Below are 19,626 nucleotides of genomic sequence, written 5' to 3'. Positions count from 1 at the left end.
CACAATCAACCACAAACATAGGTTGAAGAGAAGTTTCTCTGATGCAATTCAAGACAATTATGGGTGTTCGTTTTGGACAGAAAACCAGGTATGTTAGAAAGGTTTTCCCCTATAGAAGGTTTTTAAAATTGGGTCACACAATATCAACCAAGCTCTCTTTCACAGAAAGGTTAGCTTTGCTGAAGTTATCTGAAAATGGTTTAGGGACCCCTGCAACTTCCCATTCTCTCGACTCTCTAGAATGAATGCTTTGAATTGCACAGCCAGTTGTGACAGAGGCTGGGTTATAAATGCTTTTATTTCTCAAAAGTAGATTCTGAAGTCTTCCAAGCAAGAGATGGAAAAAGTTTGTCTTATCCTCCATCATGTAACTCCAATGCACAGGTGTTTTGCCAAATAATTGAATTTTTTCTGGTGAAGAATGTTATTTCTTCATTGTAACGAGAGGTTCATATTACTCAACTTTCAGAATATGTTGGCTAACACCCCATCTAGACTTGAAATCACTGATTAGAAAATCATTCCTGAATCAAGAAGGCAGTTCGGCCAAAACATTTGGTGTCTGCCGTTACGCTCACAAATGTTTTGCTTTATCATTGCTTTGGCATCAATTGCCTCCATCATTCCATCAGAACAAAGTCTGATACAAGATGTCTAGTTACGTACCTTTTCCTTCATATATCCAACCAAAACACAACTGCTTGCTGGATGCGTCCATGTATTTGTGGAGCAACTGCGAGGGAGCAGTATTGTGAGGGAATAGTATTGGAGTGAGATAGCTGGCCAAAATTCTGTCATAATACTCATCCACTCCACACTCAGTATTTGTCATAAAAATATTACATTGATGTCTAAATGTAAACTTTGTTACAGCTGGAGTTTGAAATTGTGTAAGAGCCAGATTTGCCACGGGGACCACCAGTTTCAAGTTAAAGTTGTTCATTTCCTTGACATTTAGTTTTAGAAAGGTTGATGGCAAGTTTATGCAAGTAGTTGCCTGCGGTTTTCTAATTTTCAGTATTTAGTATATGCATTATTCATTTTTGGGTATGTATATTTCTTAGAAAAAAAACGGATACTGATAAACCGTGTTATTTTGAATAGTAAAGATGGTTAAAGTAGGTCCTCACTATAGGATGCCACATTATAAATTTAACGTTACCAAGCAAATTATACTCTTGATTATGTGAAATTGGAAGTTACATCATGTGTACTGTAATTAGCATTTGAAACTAGTTTGGAAATGACAAGCTCTTACAGTATGTGTTACCAATTTGCCTGGTTTTCATTAATCTATTTGCAACCAGAAGTGGCTAAATATAAATAAAGAAGCATCATGTTATTATTTTGAAGTGAATTTCTTTGGTTGAACAAAATATACAATCGATGTATTTATAACCAGACAGGTGACAGATTAAAGAAAAAAACAACGTAAAGTGTCTTAGTAAGGTGTTGGGCCACCAAGAGCCACCAGAACAGCTTCAATGTGCCTTGGCATTCTACAAGTCTCTGAAACTCAACTGGAGGGATGGAACACTATTCTTCCAAAAGATATATTCCTCCATTTGGTGTTGTGATGATCTCCCATTGGTATTCAACTGGGTTGAGATCTGGTGACTATGAACACCATAGCATGAGTCACGTCCTTTTCCTACTCATCAAACCATTCAGTGATCCTGTGGATGGGGGCACTGTCATCCTGGAAGAGACCACTTTCATCAGGATATGAATGTTTCCTCATAAGATAAAGGTGATCACTCAGAATAACTTTGCATTGATTGCACTCTCATAAAACATATATTTGTGAAAGATGATCTTGCAGTTGCATCAGTCTTTAGGAGAGTTTGGTTGGTTTAAAGGGTAACCATCAGGTATTATAAAAAAATTATATACACTAGCCAAATGGAGGAAGTTGTCCTATTTTATGATTCACAATGTTAATAAACAAGATTTTATGGAAATAAAGGCAAGAAATAAGCCCTAAAAGATGAAATTGCTTACTCTTTTTGCCCCAGCTCCCTTTTTCAGCAATCTTCAAAATGATTACGAACATCATATTATGTGATAGAGTGTGGAAGTGAGATATTGTCAAATTAGCTATAGCTAGCTCTTTTTCCATTAAAGAATTTGCCTATATAGATGAAACTTGATGCACATTAGAAGGTTATTGTGATAACGTTAATGGAAAACAAGTTAAATCGACATATGATGCTAGACGAATTCATTCACTAGGGGGGCATTAGAGTAGTTCTTAAGGTAGGCTCTAATTAGCTAGTGCTGTCCATCTGCAGCCATTGATAGAGCTAACACTATGCAGCCCGTATTATCGAATACAGGGCACACAGGGTTGCATACAATTGGTATCAGTCTTCTCGTATGAATCTGGGTACCTCTGGCTCAAACCTAAATGGCTGTATGTGCTGTCCATTTCTGTCATCTTTTCAACCTAAAGGTATAATAACAGAGGTGTTTGTCTTCCACCTATTATATCATGCATCATGTTCTGTCACGCATCGTTACACAAATAATTTTCTGGCATGACTTCAGGTATTTCTGTCAGGAGTGATCAATTTGTCAGATTTGTAGCCATACTAACAACAATTTCAGTTTAATTTAATAAAAAAACCTCTAGACTAAAAGTATCTTTGGGGGACACCGTTATGTGGTGCTTACCCTTTGAAGAAATTAATTAGCATGAAATTTAACTGAAAATAAGTAAAATTAGCATTAAGTAATGTGATTTTCAAGAATGTTCCCCTGTTAATGCCACTCTCCAAAGCCAGCCAAAAAAAAAAAAAATAATTTTATCAACTAAAAATATTGCCAGCTTCACTGGTAAAGTGAAATATTATTTTTGTACTAAATGAACCTATTTAGTACACAAATAATACCTTCCATTGTCTTGATTTGCATCAGTCCAAAATATGCATACATTGCATCGCTACACTTGAAGTGTCATAGTTTGTTAATTCGGTACAACATTTCAAACCCTTCCTCTAAAATGTATTTTGGGCGATGCCACGGCTGGTACCAACTACATGTGTACAGTGTGGATATCAGTGCAGCTAAAAACACTGTCCCCATACATACCTTGAGTAGGCAATACACATTTTCATACTAGTGCATTAATGCCAGGCTCTAACTAAGCAGCTCCATTGTTTACATGGCTACTACTGGGTTGGAGTCCTGATCTATGTGGTCACTTCTGGTACTACGATCTTTACTTCACTCTAGTGTGTTTCTTTTGCACCTCTGCACCTCTTGCACTTGTTGTACGTCGCTCTGGATAAGAGCGTCTGCTAAATGCCTGTAATGTAATGTAATGGAATGTAATGTACTTCCAATTTGGCACCAATAAGGGGGAATGTCAATCTGCTTCATTAACATACTTAACCCTGTTATGGATTACAGGTGTCGATACTTGCTATAATCGATAACAAGTCCCACTGCTAGTTATTACAGAAAATTGGTGCTAATTACTAGCATTACTAAGTACTTGTCTCTGCCTCACCCTTAGTTACAACTACTAGCATAAAACGAACTGGAAAATCCTATTGACGTTGAAGTACTCTTACTAAAGTTGATTTGAGTCGAAGTATGATGACTTCTCTAGGAAACCGCTTGAGTGGAATAAAGTAACTTTTTATCAGATGCTCAGATAAAAGCAATAAAGCTAAGCTTGGTACTTGAACATGCTTGAACACTTCAGGCCTCTGCAATTTATTATGAACCCCAAAGCTTTTGACCAAGAAAAACATCAAGTAGGATACATGGGTCTGACTGAGTTTTAAGATTGCAAGGAATCCTTCTTAGAAGAAACAACTTTGTTGTTGGAGAAAGATGGAGATGGAGAAACACTGGGCCAATTTACTTTAAATAATGTAGGAAACTGGAAATTGAGTAGTATTGCTTTGGAATAGAGCTAGTTTACTTTGTGTGAGCCAATAATATTTGTTGTAACTTGGCCTCATTTTGATATAAATACCTTTAACGGTAGGCCTAGATTTTGCAAGTTTTAATGACTTGTAGACAGTGTCTTGTATACATGAGTAACTAGGCCGTTTTGCTTTTCCAATGCTTTTGTATTGGATAGAACAATTTGACATGACTGTATATTAGTCAAGTCTGATTTATGTACAAATGTATTTTCAGATGTCATAAATAATATTTATTTATGAATTGTTTATTGCTGAAAAGCATGTTTTAGAACTGTAAATTTACAGTTTTATCTCATGTTTTTTGAAAGATCTTTGTACAGTATGTTGGCAGTAACACACTGACATTGGTAAATCCAGTAAAGTCTATACTAAATCTGTTTTTGGATGGATGGATTTATTATTGAATGTAGTTGTAACATGTCACCTACCTAGAAGAGTGTGGATTACAGAACGCCCTGTTCAGAATTGGTTTGCACTTTCACCTCACTGGGAGAGGGTTAGAAATCGAATGCCTTCAATTTTCACTGCTTTCACACAAGTGCCAGTATTTCTATTCCAAGCAAAATGGGTGAATCTTCAAATGCTCATAGTATGTGCACAAGGACACAAGAATATTAAAAAATATAATGATGACACGAAAAGATGATGATCAAACTGGAATAAATTGTGCATCCTCCATCAGAATTCTTAAAAATATATATGTGTGTGCCTGCAGAGCTATGTGTTATTACACAATGATCCTTATTATTTCAGCCATATCCAACATTATCCAAAAATTTTAGTTATGTTTTTAATATAAACATATGTAATCATTAATCTTATGTAATTAAAGGCCCAAATGTTTATAGATGTTTAAGTTTAGAACCTTAAGAAATCTATGATTCAAAACCCAAGAAAATGTTGTTCGAAAGACTGCTTGCTGCATCTTGATGTGAGCAACTATGAATCTGAGGATAATGTAAATAAAGCTTATGAGGTTAATTCACTATTTTGCTTTCTTGGTCTTGATATAATTACTCTGCAGTCATTTCATTCAATCTGAAGCATGGCCAGAAAAAGTAATTTGTTTTAAGGTCACCAAATGTTATGATGACAATATTGCCTCACAAAACTGGGGGGAAAGAACAGCGAATGTACAGCATACATAATTCATCTGGCTGAGACTGACTTCACCAACAAAGAAAATAAATTGAGCAACGCTTTATCATTGACTCTCAACAGAAAATAATTACAGTGAAAAGCAAAGCACAATTGTGTTAACATAATGGCATTTTACTCCAAGCAGATGTAGTTGTTTTAAATTATATGCATTTTACATTCAGTGCTTTTTACATGAACTTTAATATCCTTTGTACTAGTTGTAATGAGTGTTAATGTGGGGGTAGGGATGTACAATGTGTGCACGTGATATGTGACAGTAAAATGAAACCATAATCATATGCATTTTCAAGTTAGCATTACATTTCAACATATCTGTCATGGCTGGAGGGGTGGAAATGGCAAATGCTATTTTAAACCTGTTTTTACATGAACTTCAAGATCCTATAGACAGCCTTACATGAGACAGTAAAAAGAAATTAAATTTCCACACATCTTTTAGGAATGAAGGGAAATGGAAAAAGCCTAGGACTTTTTTAAATGTATTACTTTTCATTAGAAGAATGTTACTGAATGTTAAGAATGTTACGTTCTAAAAAGAATGCTACTTTTCATTTAAGAAGAGATCCACACAGAAGAAGGCGTGCATACATTTAACTGCTTTCTTTCAATCTTGAGGGAATACATAAGTCCCAAATGAATCTCTTGTGCAAAGTGCATAATCACTGAATAAAATATACACACACTCCTACAGACTTTATTTTTTTCCCCAAATGAGAGAAAGGAATGCATTCATTATGGCATCCTCTCCCATTTTTTTTCACAGAGAAAAAAGGTCCATTGTGAACTGAACTTTAAGACAGCAGCAGAGACAAGAGAGAAATGCTTGAATGAAAACTCATTTGATATTTTCCAGTGAGAAACCTGTAAGATTTGTCAAATTTTCTTCACCTTTTTTCCCAGTACCTCAAGGTGAAGAACATTGTTTGTGTGATGTTTTTTATCCTTGGGGGGATCAGATTTGATGTTAAATAACATGCAACAGTAACAAGAAGGCACATGGCCTGGCTACTTTAAAGTGGACACAAAAGGAGAAAAGTGACATGACCTCCCTGAAGCGAGTAACATAGCTTGCAGTTATTCTTGTCTGGGGGTTCCCTTTGTGGCAGTTAAATAATGAGCAAATTGCATTCACTTTCAATTCAACACAGCTCACTGTATTCATGTTTAAATTTAGAGGTAGAAGTTCTGTAAAATGTTGGTATAATGGTGCTAGGATGCGGTTTCTTCAGTAAATCCTGAAAATTGCCAAAGCAATGTTGTGAGCCACTGACTTTGAATTCTTGGTAGCAGGAAATACATTGTGTCTGACTGAGAAAAGACAGATGGAAATAACTCATGTTAGCAATGTAGGTTCATAATGTAATGAGCTATTTATAAAGGTACAGTGTATAAGAAGCTTCAACTAAAATGTTTATACAGGCTTAGACACTTAAATGCTGTACTTAAATTCAAAAGGAGTTTACGTGAACCCTTGCAGAAACCTTGGTACTGGTTCCTGTATCCAATGAGAGTCTAACAATCTGGCTATTTTGTCCTTACCGTTTGTTAATCCTCTCTGGATCTGGGGTAGCTATCTGTCATATCTTCATCTCTGTCTTTGCTAACTAGTTACATTTCCTGGCATAGGCTTCCTGAAATCAGACTGATGCCAGGAAATTGCTTCTAATACATTTGGCTGGCCAGGATTGTTTTTCATTTCATGAGACACTGTGTCCACCTTTCCTCCTGAACTGTTCTACCATACCGATCTTGACCACTTGGAACAACTGGATGAAAATAACCTTGTGCTTCCCTAATATGGAGATTCCAGAAGACGTTTTCAAGCCTATTGCAGCCCAGGTTTAAATATTTATTACATCCCTGCTTTGAAGCCACTGCAATGCCTTTGGTTGAAAACAGTCATTTCAAATTAAAAAGCCTTGTCAACGGGATATGGGAAATGTTTCATCTATCAAGAATGACCTAAAGTACACAGTTTATTATTGTACAATCATCCAGCAATGCCCACAGAATCTTTCAGTAAACTGAGTTTTCTATGGAAAGTTTCTCACATGAAATGTTGAAGGCAAAGGGTTTCTCGTATATATTTGCAAGATGGTTAAAACATTTGAAAGTATTGCTAATGGGTACTTGGATTTGCCTCTTCTGCCTCCCCAGCACCCTGTACCTTTTCCTCCAAAATACAGAAATAATAAAGGCAAACTGTAGTCACTTTTCTTTCCTGACTTTCACAAGCAAACACGAACATGCCTCAAGAAATGTTACACATTAACCAAGCCATTACTGGCATGTGTATTAGGCTATATACCCTTAGTTCAACAAACATCTCTGCTCCATGTTTACTCACTTTGTAAAATTTGTAATAGCCTCTGAGCAAACCTCTGCAGAGAATGTATTGTAAACACTGCTGATTAAATTATCTGTGGTACTTTCTGTGCTATTAGTATTGTCTTCTTTTCTTATATGCAAAGATTGCTGGTTAACATTCCTGTGTTGTTGTCAAATGTCATGCATCCATTTTTCCCACGGCGCACAGGAACTGCCGCCGTGGGCTATGCATGGCAAATTGTGGTCACTCACTCACTCACTCACGGACAACCTTTGAGGGATGTTTTGTGGGAGGCATGCACAGGCGGTGCCTGCTAAAATGTGTCTGCGGAAGTGAGTTGCGCTGTGGGTCTGGACGGTTACGTGCTTGTTTATTATGTCATGATTCAGATTTATGTAACCATTAAGTAGCTTTGGCAGTTAAATTAAACTAGTCCTAGTTTTGATGGTGAAATTTAAATATCAGCTAGTCAGCTAGTGAGGAGGATAGGAAAGAGGAATCCTAGCTACCACAAAGAAATCAAAATGCCTTATAAACAACAAAGTGGATTTGAGAAGAGAAAAGAGAAAACCAGCAGGAAAGGTAGCCAATCGGTTGACAATGTTGGATAGTTCTCTGAAAATCAGTCACCAACCCGCAACTCAACAATGGCAAAATGTCTGTCTGATCAGTAGCTACAATCTTATTTTAGACAAACCAACCAATGTCGGTCACTGCACCCCCCCACCCCCACCGAAAGGTGTCCTTTTTATCTTGAGCATATCCCCCCCCCCCCCCCCAAGGTCTGTCAGGCCTGCTTCACAGTACAATTTAAAGTAAGTTTATACATGAAATGAGAGTGACGTTATTAAATAAAACATATTACCACCAATTTCTCATCGCCGGAAAAATGGTCGACCCCAGGGGTTTGATGGAAAATGAATAGTGTTGCAGACTTTGGTGTTTTTTCCACCATCTTATTGACACAGCTATGGATGAAGTTCACATACTGATTCAGTGGTATATGTGGTATTTTTTGCATGGTTCACTGCATGGTCTTATGGGACTGGAGACAGAAATTGTCATGTATAGAGCAGTCCTAAATGTTCTGCCCTTGCAGATTACTATAAAAATCTGCAACATAGTTAGAATTTCCATCTCCTCCCCGCAGGGTGACACACAATTGCAGATTGTGTTGCCCAGGGATGGGAGGGTTCAGCTGGTTAGGGATATGTGTTTCATCACTCCCTAGATACTCTCTCTTGTTGATTGGATGCCCATGGACTACTTGCCAAAGGAGCACATGAAATATCTTCCTCCAACTCAGCTCTGTGCGAGCTTGCCAGTGGGTTGTGGTGTGAAAAGAAGCAGGCTGGATAGCACCTCTTGTTTAGGAGGAGAACCACAGATATCTACACTCTCCTGAATCTGCAGCACAAATCACCGCGTGAACTCAACTGCATATAGCTAATTGGGTTTTGTAAAATGAGTTGTTTCGATCATAGATGGTGATTGGCTGAGACAGCGTTCTACATTGATTGTAAATCCGATACAGTAACAGTTAAACAGCATCACTCTGTGCCCAAACTGTTACTTACAAATAATAAAAAAAATTAATAATATTGTGTCATCAAATAATTGTGTCTGTATGTTGTAACTGTTTTATAAAGGCAATACAGCACTCAAGACTACAAATGGTAAATGCACTGCATTTATATAGCGCTTTTATCCAAAGCGCTTTACAATTGATGCCTCTCATTCGCCAGAGCAGTTAGGGGTTAGGTGTCTTGCTCAAGGACACTTTGACACGCCCAGGCCGGGGTTTGAACCGGCAACCCTCCGACTGCCAGACAATTGCTCTTACCTCCTGAGCCATGTCGCCCCATTACAAGAATACATCATGAATGCAGTCATGGCTAGAGGGTTGGTGGCACTATTAGTAGGGGGAATTATGCGAAAAGAGTTGGCCGTTTTTTGAGCTTAATTCCCCTGGCTATATGTTTTGCATCATGACTAACAAAACCCATGCAGCCGTTACTGTTTCTGCGATGCAGTAATGAGACATTGTCATCCTTGGCATCCATGCTTTAGTGGCGTAGTCAATGGACACATGCATGCTCTCTCAGTGCAGTATACATTTTACTCTACAAGTTTTTCTGCAAAATTTGTTAATTTATTTTTACATTTTTTCTATCCAATTTTTAACAATGGCAGCATCATATAGCACAGAATACATTACAACCATATTATTAATCAAGTTAACACTATTTTAATGTACATTAGTACAGGGGAAATTAATAAGATATAATGAGAGATCAAATTCAGAACTCTTTGAGGAATGGCAATTCCCACAATTCAATGCGTGCAATGTAAATAATGTTTCATTCCTTCAATGAAAACTGTTTCCAAATAGCTGATTTAAGAATAGAGAACTGCTAATACAAAGCTCAAGGGGACATACATGTTTAGCTTTTCTGTTGTTGTTCATTTACACCAAAACAATTGCTCAAGCACAGTGCACAGCACACAGCACAAATGCAATGTCGATCTACAAGATAAGTACTGTTGTCATTTACAATATTTGCACTGATTATAGCCTATTTATAAATTACATTTTTGCCATAGCACTATCTTTAGATTTTGTGTTAAAGCAGTGTGGCAAAATACATCAATATTATATTTAATTATATTGCCCCCATTCACAGTACAAATGGATCAATCTACAATGTGGCCCTTACAACAACGTAATTGTAATTGTAATTATGAAATGCGAGGCCTACGGACCAAATCAGCCCTTAAAGACCATAAAGAAAGACATAATTAATAATGCACATGAAATAAATTCTCAGATTTGGAAAATTTTGAGAAGCATTGCAGGGAAAGTAATAGATGCTGCATATGTACTTGTAAGTAATTCATTTTCTCAGTTGTATAATTGTAAGTGTACTTTTTGAAGCTTGAATATGGTATAAGTGAGTGGCAGAAGTCAACTTTAAATAAGATTCAAGTGTAATGCTGTAACCCACGTAAACTGTTATTTTCTTCTCTCCTCAAGCCATCTCATGTTCCTCCTCTCTCTTTTCTTATTGCAGATGACTTTGCAACCTACTTTGACATGAAAGTAGCAGACATCTGCATTTCCTTCATGCAATCACCAGCTCAATCCCCCTCCCCATTTAAGCCCACCCTAGTCTACCCTCTCCCTTTGTATTTTCTGCCTTTACTGTTGCCGATGTCTCAGTGACTCATCGGCTAACCGCCTGTTCACTGGACCCGATTGATGACAAATCTTTCTCCTTTCCCCCCCTCTGACACACAGGTTCCACTCACACATCTCAGCCTGCCTTGTGACATCTCATGCTGATGAACAGCTGACACCTAAAACTTAATCTGGCTAAGACTGAACTGCTCTACATCCCTGCCAAGGACTCTCTCCTCCAGGACCTCTCCATTACCCTGGACAACACTGTAGTGACTGCCACCCAGACTGCCAAGAACCTTGAAGTGACACTCGGCAGCAATGTTCACTGAGAACACAGGGACGGCGAGCCGGGCCTGTAGATACTTCTTTTGCAACATCTGAAGAATTTGCCCCTTTTTCACTGCCTACTCCACTCAGCTCCATTTTGAGGTCCAGGTACTCTCCGACCTGCTATACTGCAACTTCCTTTTCACTGGTCTCTCTCCCTGAGCTATCAGATCTCTAAAACACATTCAGATGGCTGGTCTACAACCTCCCAAATAGCACCCACATCAAAACTCTGCCTGTATCCTTCCACTGGCTCCTGCATGGCCTGCATCCACTTCAAACCACTGGTGCTGGCCTACTGGGCAGTGAAGGGAATGGCTCCTTCTCAACTTCCGACATCAGACCTTACACAGCAGTCACACAACTCCAACTTTGAACAGACAGAACAGCAGTGTCACTGGCCATCTTTGTGCGGAGACTGATTCGCCTCTTCAGATTGCATCTTGGTTCCCTGAACAAGGCTAAGAAATACAATAGCCAAAATGTTTTTAATATGGCTAGCCTCAATTTATAAATCACTGTTAACATAGTGACATAACATTTTTCAGCATACCATTGATTATTAAGTGTGCTATGCACTCTTGTGATATGTTCTTATGTTGTCTTATGACTCTTGTTCAAATGTGGTCTAATGTTTTCTGTGTCTGTACTGTGATCCATGTAGTCGTATTGTATGCATACCGTTGCTTTGTTAGTCACTCTGAGCATCGGTCAAATGAATGTTGTAATTGTCTTGACTTCTGTAATGTGATGGACCCTCTCTAGAGTGAATAAGCTAAATGTCCAGATAATGAAAAATGTGCAGAGAAAGCTCTGAATTCCAAAACGTCTCTGAGTGATTTCATAAAAAATGTATTTTACTTGGGAATAATATGACTGGTGTAATTATCTGTCATTGTGTAATGTATTGTGTACAGTCCATATTGATATATTGTGAATTATCTTTTATTGTTTAAAACCTCATGGAAAATACATAGAAATAATGTTTTTTTTAAAGAAACAGATATAATTGTAGCCATATGGATGTTAGAAATTGTAGACATTATGCTATATATTATGCAACTGAATATTGATCACAAAGAAAAAACATAACCAATATATTAAGGGGTAGAAAATTGGTTTTATATGATTACCAATAAAATATCAGAGCTTTGGATAGCCTACATAGTTAACAAATGTTTACAACTGACACCCTTGTCTTTTTTATATATGTAAAGTGAATGCTTTCACTCCTCTACAAAGCTTTTACAGGTTGCAGATTATATATATTTTCCATCAGATTTTAAAAGATTAAATTTTTTTTCTTGATATGGCTCTGTATTACACAGCTTTAGAATTGTAATCAAGCAATTCACATGTAGCTAAAGTGCATGTTCTAAGCTTTTATTTAAGGCTATTTTTTATACTCTGGTTTTACCATGTAGAAATTGCAACACATTTATACATAGCCCCCATTTCGGGGACATAATGCCTGGGACATATTAATGTTATGTTAATGAAAGTAGTCATGTTTAGTTCATTGTTGCATATCCTTTGCATGCAATGACTGCTTGAAGTCTGCATCCCATTAACACCACCAGGTGCTGAGTATCTTCTCTGAGAATTCTCTGGTGATGCTCTGACAGGCCTGTACTGCAGCAGTCTTCATCTCCTGTAGTTTCAGTAGCTAGTTGCCTTAAGTTTTCTCTTCAGCATTTGAAATGCATGTTCAATTGGATTCAGATCGGGTGACTGACTTGGATAGTCAGGAATTTTCCAGTTTTTGGCTTTGAAGAACTCCTTTGTTGCTTTTTCAGTATGTTTGGGATCATTGTCTTGCTGCACAATGAAGCACCCTCCAATGAGTTTGGAGGAATTTGCTTGAACTTGAGCCGATAAGATGCTTCTGCACACATCAGAATTAATTCTGCTGCTGCTAGCAGCAGTTAAATCATCAATGAAGACAAGTGAGCCAGTACTTATAGCATACATACCTGAACTATGAAACCCCAGCCACCACGTTTCACACGTTTCAGAGAATGATAATATGTTAATTGCTTAATTATATTATGCAGTACTACTGTATGGAAGCATCTGCATTTGATATATTTCTCCACTCATTTATTCAGGTTATTCCCTGATTTTGTCACCTGTCTCAGTCAGGCTGTCTGTATATAGGTGGTTCTGCAACTACAGGAACTTTTCGCTTTGCAAATTTTTGGAAAATGAACCTCTTTGAGATTTGTACATCTGAGTATTTCGTGAAAGTCATAACACACACTAAACACACTAAATCACATGTAGTCTTAAAAAATTTTCTAAGAAACATTTTATTTTCACAATTTTTCATCATGTCCTTTTAAAAAATGTCCTTACTGCAACATTAAGGAAAATTTCTGACTTAAATATTGGGTGAACTACCCTTTCAAGATGGAAAAAAACAAGGGGTCAAGTTACATGAATTCAGACAGAGAAAATACTGGGTGTCATTGCTGATGCTACTTTACTTAACTGACAATTTGCAGGCGCTCTTCGCTCTTAAAGAGAGTGACTTATTATGCAAACTGTATAGATAAAGTGCTATTCAGTGATTCTTTAGTTTATGTGAGGTGTCCTTATGTGTTGTAACTTTATTTTCACATCTGTATTAACTGCTGACATATTTAACGAGTTTTTGTAATGTAATTACACAGCATGGCAATGTGATAGGCGTTTTATAAGTTGAAAACAATTTTAATTGAGATATTTGCAATAAAAAACATTCTGCCCTTGACTTATCTAAAAAACTTTAGATGAACCTAATCAAGGAGAAAATGACGTTGTTGTTAAATCCCACTGAATTTATACTATGAAAACAGCGACTTCTGTTTTGCAGCTGGAGTAGCCGAACGTCAACTGTAATGTTATGCACAGAGAACAAGAAAAAGCTCTCTTGTTCCAGAGAAACGGCACCTGATTGGATGGGAGTGGCGAACGGTACTGGGGGAGTGGTTCCTGTTTTTCACTTGTTCACTTATTCATTATGTGGCGGAGCAGAGCCAGAAACGGAACTGAGTACTCCAGCACTCCAAAACTACAAGCCGTGACCGTTGGGTGGAAGACTTTCTGTTGCATTGTGTTTTGTTTCGTTTTTTTATTTTTCAAAAATGAAAAAGAAAACCTCTTTGCCCTCCTCATTTGGCAAGGAAGGTGAATGATTTTTTCTTTTTAGCTACGAGCACAACGACCACAAACTTACCTAAACAAGGGGAAAAGACGCGAGTCTGGAGAGGGCGTATTATTGGTGACGGACCCTCCTTCATCCTACGCGAGCTGGACTTTATTTTTTTTATCCGCCCCTGTATCGTCTGACTGAGGAGGTAGTGGAAAGCTTCGCTGTGCCGGTCGCGTGGCGTCTTTGTGTACAGCAGCTGCCCCTAAATGCATGGGCAAACATTGTGGCTTGGCACAGATATAGCTGCCCTCGAGGAAAATCTTCAACACCCAGCAACCTGTATTATAGCTTTGAACTAGCTGGCTAGCTAACAATTACCAGTCAACTACTAGAACTGAAAGAGGATTATCAACGATACACAGTTTACCCCTTCTACATCTCGCTTGTTTTTGTTTCACTCTAGACCGTCCCGACTCAACTTGCTGCTTTCTCCAACTATCTCAACGCGCGGATTTTAAAACACACACATATAACACGGGAGTGGGACCCCCGGAACGCTTTAAAATTGAGTTCGGTTGAGCAGCTTGCAATTCCAAAACATCATGGATGTACGGTTTTACCCTTCTGCCGGTGGGAATCCTATTCCTGGTGACCCATCTAACCTGGATTTTCCCCATTGTTTGGGTTACTACAACTACAATAAGGTGAAGTGTTAGTGTTCTATTTATTTATTTTTTTGTGTTAGTTTTCTTTCTCGTCAAATCGTGTGAAATTGAGTTACAGTAACAATTAGTTGGACACGTAGGCAGGCTGGTTGGTGGGGATCATGATCTTATAGCGGTCAGAAACTATTGTCATGTAACATTTTGATGCGACTCCGCGATGTCTGCCTCGAGATCATAGCTACATTGTTTCTCACATGCGAAAGTAGTTTACATAGTAAACTTTAACGTGCTTTCAAACCAATGGGCTTCCGCCAATTGCAAGTGCGGCTCAGTAATAGTAGACTAATATATGTTTATTTAGACGAAGTACTCAAACTCGTTAAATAATAATACATGAAGTCAATTTGTGATCTTGCTTTTGCGCCAGTGCAATTGCAGGACGTACTGCTTCATAATTTTATATGTGCCATAATTACTTTTATATGTGCCATTATCTGTATTGTCTATTTTACCTGCTATTGACCTCTTTTTAAGATGAGTCTTGAATAAAGTTGAAATGAAAAAAAAAAAAAATCACTTTGTTAGGAAGTGTGAATGTAGGATTAAGTGTATCTTCGAACAGACCACTGTTGGAGTCATAAACAATAACTAAGTAAAACAATGCACATGGTTTAACTACTAGATGATTATGTAGAATAGATTCGGTGTCGATAGTTCATGTAATTAATGGACGCGAACTGTCAACTGACACGATGTAGAGACTGAAAAAGCGCTTGTGTTTTGGAAAATAACTGCTGAGCTCAGGCAATATGGAGTTTGGTTGAAATAATCGCACTAATTTTCCAATTAATCTTAGTTTCCACGGTGAAGTGCCTTCTTGATTCAGCTTATTAATGGACCATTCTGTCAGTGTTCACTTTTAGCATGACAGTGACAGATTGATTTTTTTAAAAGAGGTATTTTAAATTAATATTGGTCTGATAATGTTTGGATAAAGATACAGTCTGAAAACGAGATTTGTCGTTCATGCCCTTATCTTTGGATCTTACTAGGGTGCATATGTGTATGTGTTATGGAAAATCCAATGTATTGAAGCTACATATTTCCAATGTGTTGAAATTTAATTGTCTAATAGAAACCGAAATACCCCAATTCCAGATGCTTCCCTGTCAAGCTCATATAGCCTGTATTATTTCCTTTTTGTGTTGTTGCGAAATCTAGATTTTCAGGCACTGTTTGTGTACAGCTGTAGTAGTGTTTCACATACCAGTCCATTCTCCTTGTCTATAGTGCCATATTGGTGAATGTTGATGGATAGTGAATAAACTATATTAACAGAAGCATTCTGTACTGGAACCATCATTTAGTGAAGTACATTTGAACTTGAGGTTTCACTACATGAAACAAATAGGTCTGCATAACCAATTCAAAATGTTACACAGTGAGTCATAGTAAAGACAAATCTCTTTCTGCATCTATGGTAATTTATTCTAACATCTGTGATGGAGCAGGAATACAAGATCCAGAAATGGAGTCTTGTTCCTTGTCTTAACTGATATCCCATACATCTTTCCAACAGTCTTAGCAACCTGACAACTGGAGCATAATGTGTATTTTATCAGCAAAAGAAATCTGATGAAGTGAGTTAAGCACATTGAGAGCTTGACACTTCAGTGAATAAGTGAAACTAGGCTTTCTGTTTTGTTCCAGCATCTTTATGGTTGTCAGGCAACAGGCTTTAGCCCACTAATTCTGATTAAAGGTACTGGTACAAATAGAGGAACAGCTGCTGCTCACTTTTTGGCCTGCTATGAATTGGTTTTCTGGCAGCAATTCTGCTGTTGGACATAATTGAAGAACAGTGGTGTACAGGGTTTGGCCATATCTGGATTATTACTGGATGCTCATGCAGTCTGCCTTCTGTACAAACACATCTAATCAACTGCCTGAACATCAGTCACCATTGACAATATGTGCATGTGAAAAGTATGTGTAGGTTTCAAGTATGTGAAAAATTCTGATTACAAGACCACCAAAAACATGTAGTGAAATTCATGCCCTTATGGTTAAACATGTAGTCCTGTCGGAAGTGAACAGGAATATAGGCCTAATTAGTCTTCATTCCAATCAATAGGACTCTGTCTTGATAGTAAACAGGACCAACCAGCAGCATATTTATTTATTTGTTTATAATTTTTAATTTTTGGGGAGAAAAACTTTGGACAGTGACTAGATATAGCAAAGGCTGTTGTTGGAGAAGCTTGAACTAATACAGTGTAAAAAGAACATGTCAAACAATATTTTAATGGGTCATGTTGTTTGCAGTCCTCAGGTGCTTTGTCTGAACTTTAGCTGAGCATTTCATACATGTTTGTGCATGTCAGATACAGGCCTGTAGATACAGTCTAATCATTTTTAGGGCAAGGCTACTTTTGGTAAAGTCAAACTTCTGTAGAGCACCAAGGCTAAATCGGAAGGCTGTAAGGCCAAAACCTAATTTGAAATGAGAGCATCAATGCCAAAAAGCCCATAGAAACATTGGTTCTATCCATGCATTAAAAGTCAGAAAAGAAAGGAACATACAGATTTAACAAAAAAAGTGTTTATTTTTACCATAAAGCGTAAGATTTTGCAGGTACTGGTGAGTAGTCAGATTGTTTAAACAAAAACAATGACAGCCACCTGTAGGTTCTCAGATTTTAGGCGGATGGCTGGATATGTCTTGACATATTTATACTCATGTGTCTGTGCATTTATATATTACATTTATCATACAGAAGAAGCACCAATACCAGCTAGCTAGCCAGTCAGTAGGAATGTTAGCTTGGTAGATTGCTGTCTAGCTAAAGCTTATCGGTAGCAAAATTGATCACTGAAGAAGCGCTAATTCTGTTCTCAGTAAATGGGCCTATTTTTATAACATTACTAAATATAGCAAATGTAGATGGTTAATTATAGCATCTGAAAACTTATTTCATAACAGGTTCTGGAAAGCTTACTTCAAGCATTTATTTTTTTTATGCACTCCTCTTATACCGATCTTACATTGAAGCAATAACCTGAGTAAAACTTGTGTTTGCTATTGCTGTTAATGTGAATGCTTGAAAGCATGACATAAAAGTGCGGCAAGAGAAGTTTGCTACCAAGAGTGTCTGGGTGGTGGAATTGCCATGGGAAAATGCTGCTGAACTTTAATGCTCACTTACATGACGTTTAAAAACATTCTAGAGAATTCTTTCCACAAGTGGGTTTCAGGTTTGTTCCTGGTTTTCAAGTGGGAGATATCGTTTGTGTTTCTATGAATCAAAACTTTTTGCAAGTATTAGTGCTAAGACTGAGCTTTGATTTAAGCTGTCTGACCTGACTCGTCTGCTGGAATTAACGATTATTTGATTTGACATATTTGATGGCACCCTCTAAAAAGTTTGCGCTGGGGAAATAATAAAATTTTAATGATAACTGAGACTGGAGAAGTTTGATATTCTCTCAAACATCACAGGCCTCTTTAAGCCTGTAGATAATGATCTAGACAAAAAGAACAACGTTAATTTGTAGCCAGTAGTGCCACGGTTAAATTTTGAATGAAGTGAAATGGCAGGTGAGACAGGAAACTTAACAGTCTTAACTTCATAGTGCTGAATACGTTAACATCAGCTTGCATTAGCACCCCACCGATGTGGGATTTTCGAAACCGATGCGTATGTCGATTTTAGAGGGGGGATATTCACAAATTGCCGATATGATACAGTGAATTTCTGAGCTGTATTTCTGTGTGAATTGTACACCAATATGACCATGCAAAGGCACACAGAAGCTGGTTTCTTAAACAACTGTTAAAGAATGTTTTGTTTTTAACGTTATAGCAACCAATTTTTAATTGAACAGTGTGACCCCTGTGAACCTCTGGCTGTTTCTGCCCGAGGACCTGCTCACTTTGCTTTCAGGGGACTGCTTGTGACTCCCTTACTCCCTGCTATGTGGAGCTATAGCTAATAGCTTGTTAGCTTGCTATTGAGCACAGGTCTCAAATTGAGCTGATGTAACTGCACTGTTGATGCCCCCTGCATCTCCAGTGACCATCCATTTCCAGTTCCATCAGCATGTAGGCAGTATCAAGTTATCTAAACTGCTATCATAAAATTATAATATTATAATTAGGCAGTGAACACAATGTTAATGATTGCAGTACTCACGTTATGAATCAAACAGTTCACATGTGGTTAATTTGCACATTCTCAGCTTTTATTTAAGGGTATTATTATACACTTTGCTTTCACCATTACAGCACCTTTTCTAAATGGTCCCCCAATGTCAGGGCGTCGCAATGTACTCCACAATTTTATATTTGTAATCAAACAGTTCACATGTGGTTAATTTGCACATTCTCAGCTTTTATTTAAGGGTATTATTATACACTTTGCTTTCACCATTACAGCACCTTTTCTAAATGGTCCCCCAATGTCAGGGCGTCGTAATGTTTGGGACAAATGCCATTACAGGTGTTTCTGATTAGTCACTGCTTCATCAGTGGAGGTATAAAAGGCTTTTGATTGCCTTTGGAGACTGCTATTGGCATTTGTCATCATGAGGACCAGTGCTGTGCCAATTAAAAGGAAGGAAACCATTATGAGGCTGAGAAGTAAGAAAAAACAGTCAGAGACTTAAGCTAACCAAAATAAATTATTTGGAACATTATTAAGAAGAAGGAGAGCGCTGGTGAGCTCAGAAATCATAAAGAGCCTGGTAGCCTGGTAAGCCAAGGAATATATATCGGTGTGTGTGTTTGTGTGTGTATTTATTGACACAGCTTTCCACGAAATACACTTCAAATAAGGAGGAGGTTATCTAATCATTTTGCAAAGTAGGAGCTTGAGGGCTAATTAAATCTAGTG

The 19,626-nt window shown here is 37.7% G+C and overlaps 1 protein-coding gene across 4 annotated transcripts in view; it reads left to right on the top strand.

Moving 5' to 3' along the window:
* The first annotated feature begins 13,926 nt into the window (after positions 1-13,926).
* The window catches only part of LOC135255075 (TOX high mobility group box family member 3-like), a 64,465-nt gene continuing 58,765 nt past the window's right edge, over positions 13,927-19,626 (top strand). For all 4 annotated transcript variants that reach the window (XM_064335811.1, XM_064335809.1, XM_064335810.1 and 1 more), the window contains exon 1: positions 13,927-14,773. In XM_064335811.1, the coding sequence (XP_064191881.1) occupies positions 14,672-14,773 (102 nt within the window). In that variant the 5' untranslated portion in view covers positions 13,927-14,671. The remainder of the gene's footprint in view (positions 14,774-19,626) is intronic.

Source organism: Anguilla rostrata, chromosome 5, assembly GCF_018555375.3.
Source record: "Anguilla rostrata isolate EN2019 chromosome 5, ASM1855537v3, whole genome shotgun sequence".
NCBI classification, from domain to species: domain Eukaryota; kingdom Metazoa; phylum Chordata; class Actinopteri; order Anguilliformes; family Anguillidae; genus Anguilla; species Anguilla rostrata.
Note: the sequence above shows the minus strand (reverse complement) of the source record. Positions and strands in the feature narration are given on the sequence as shown.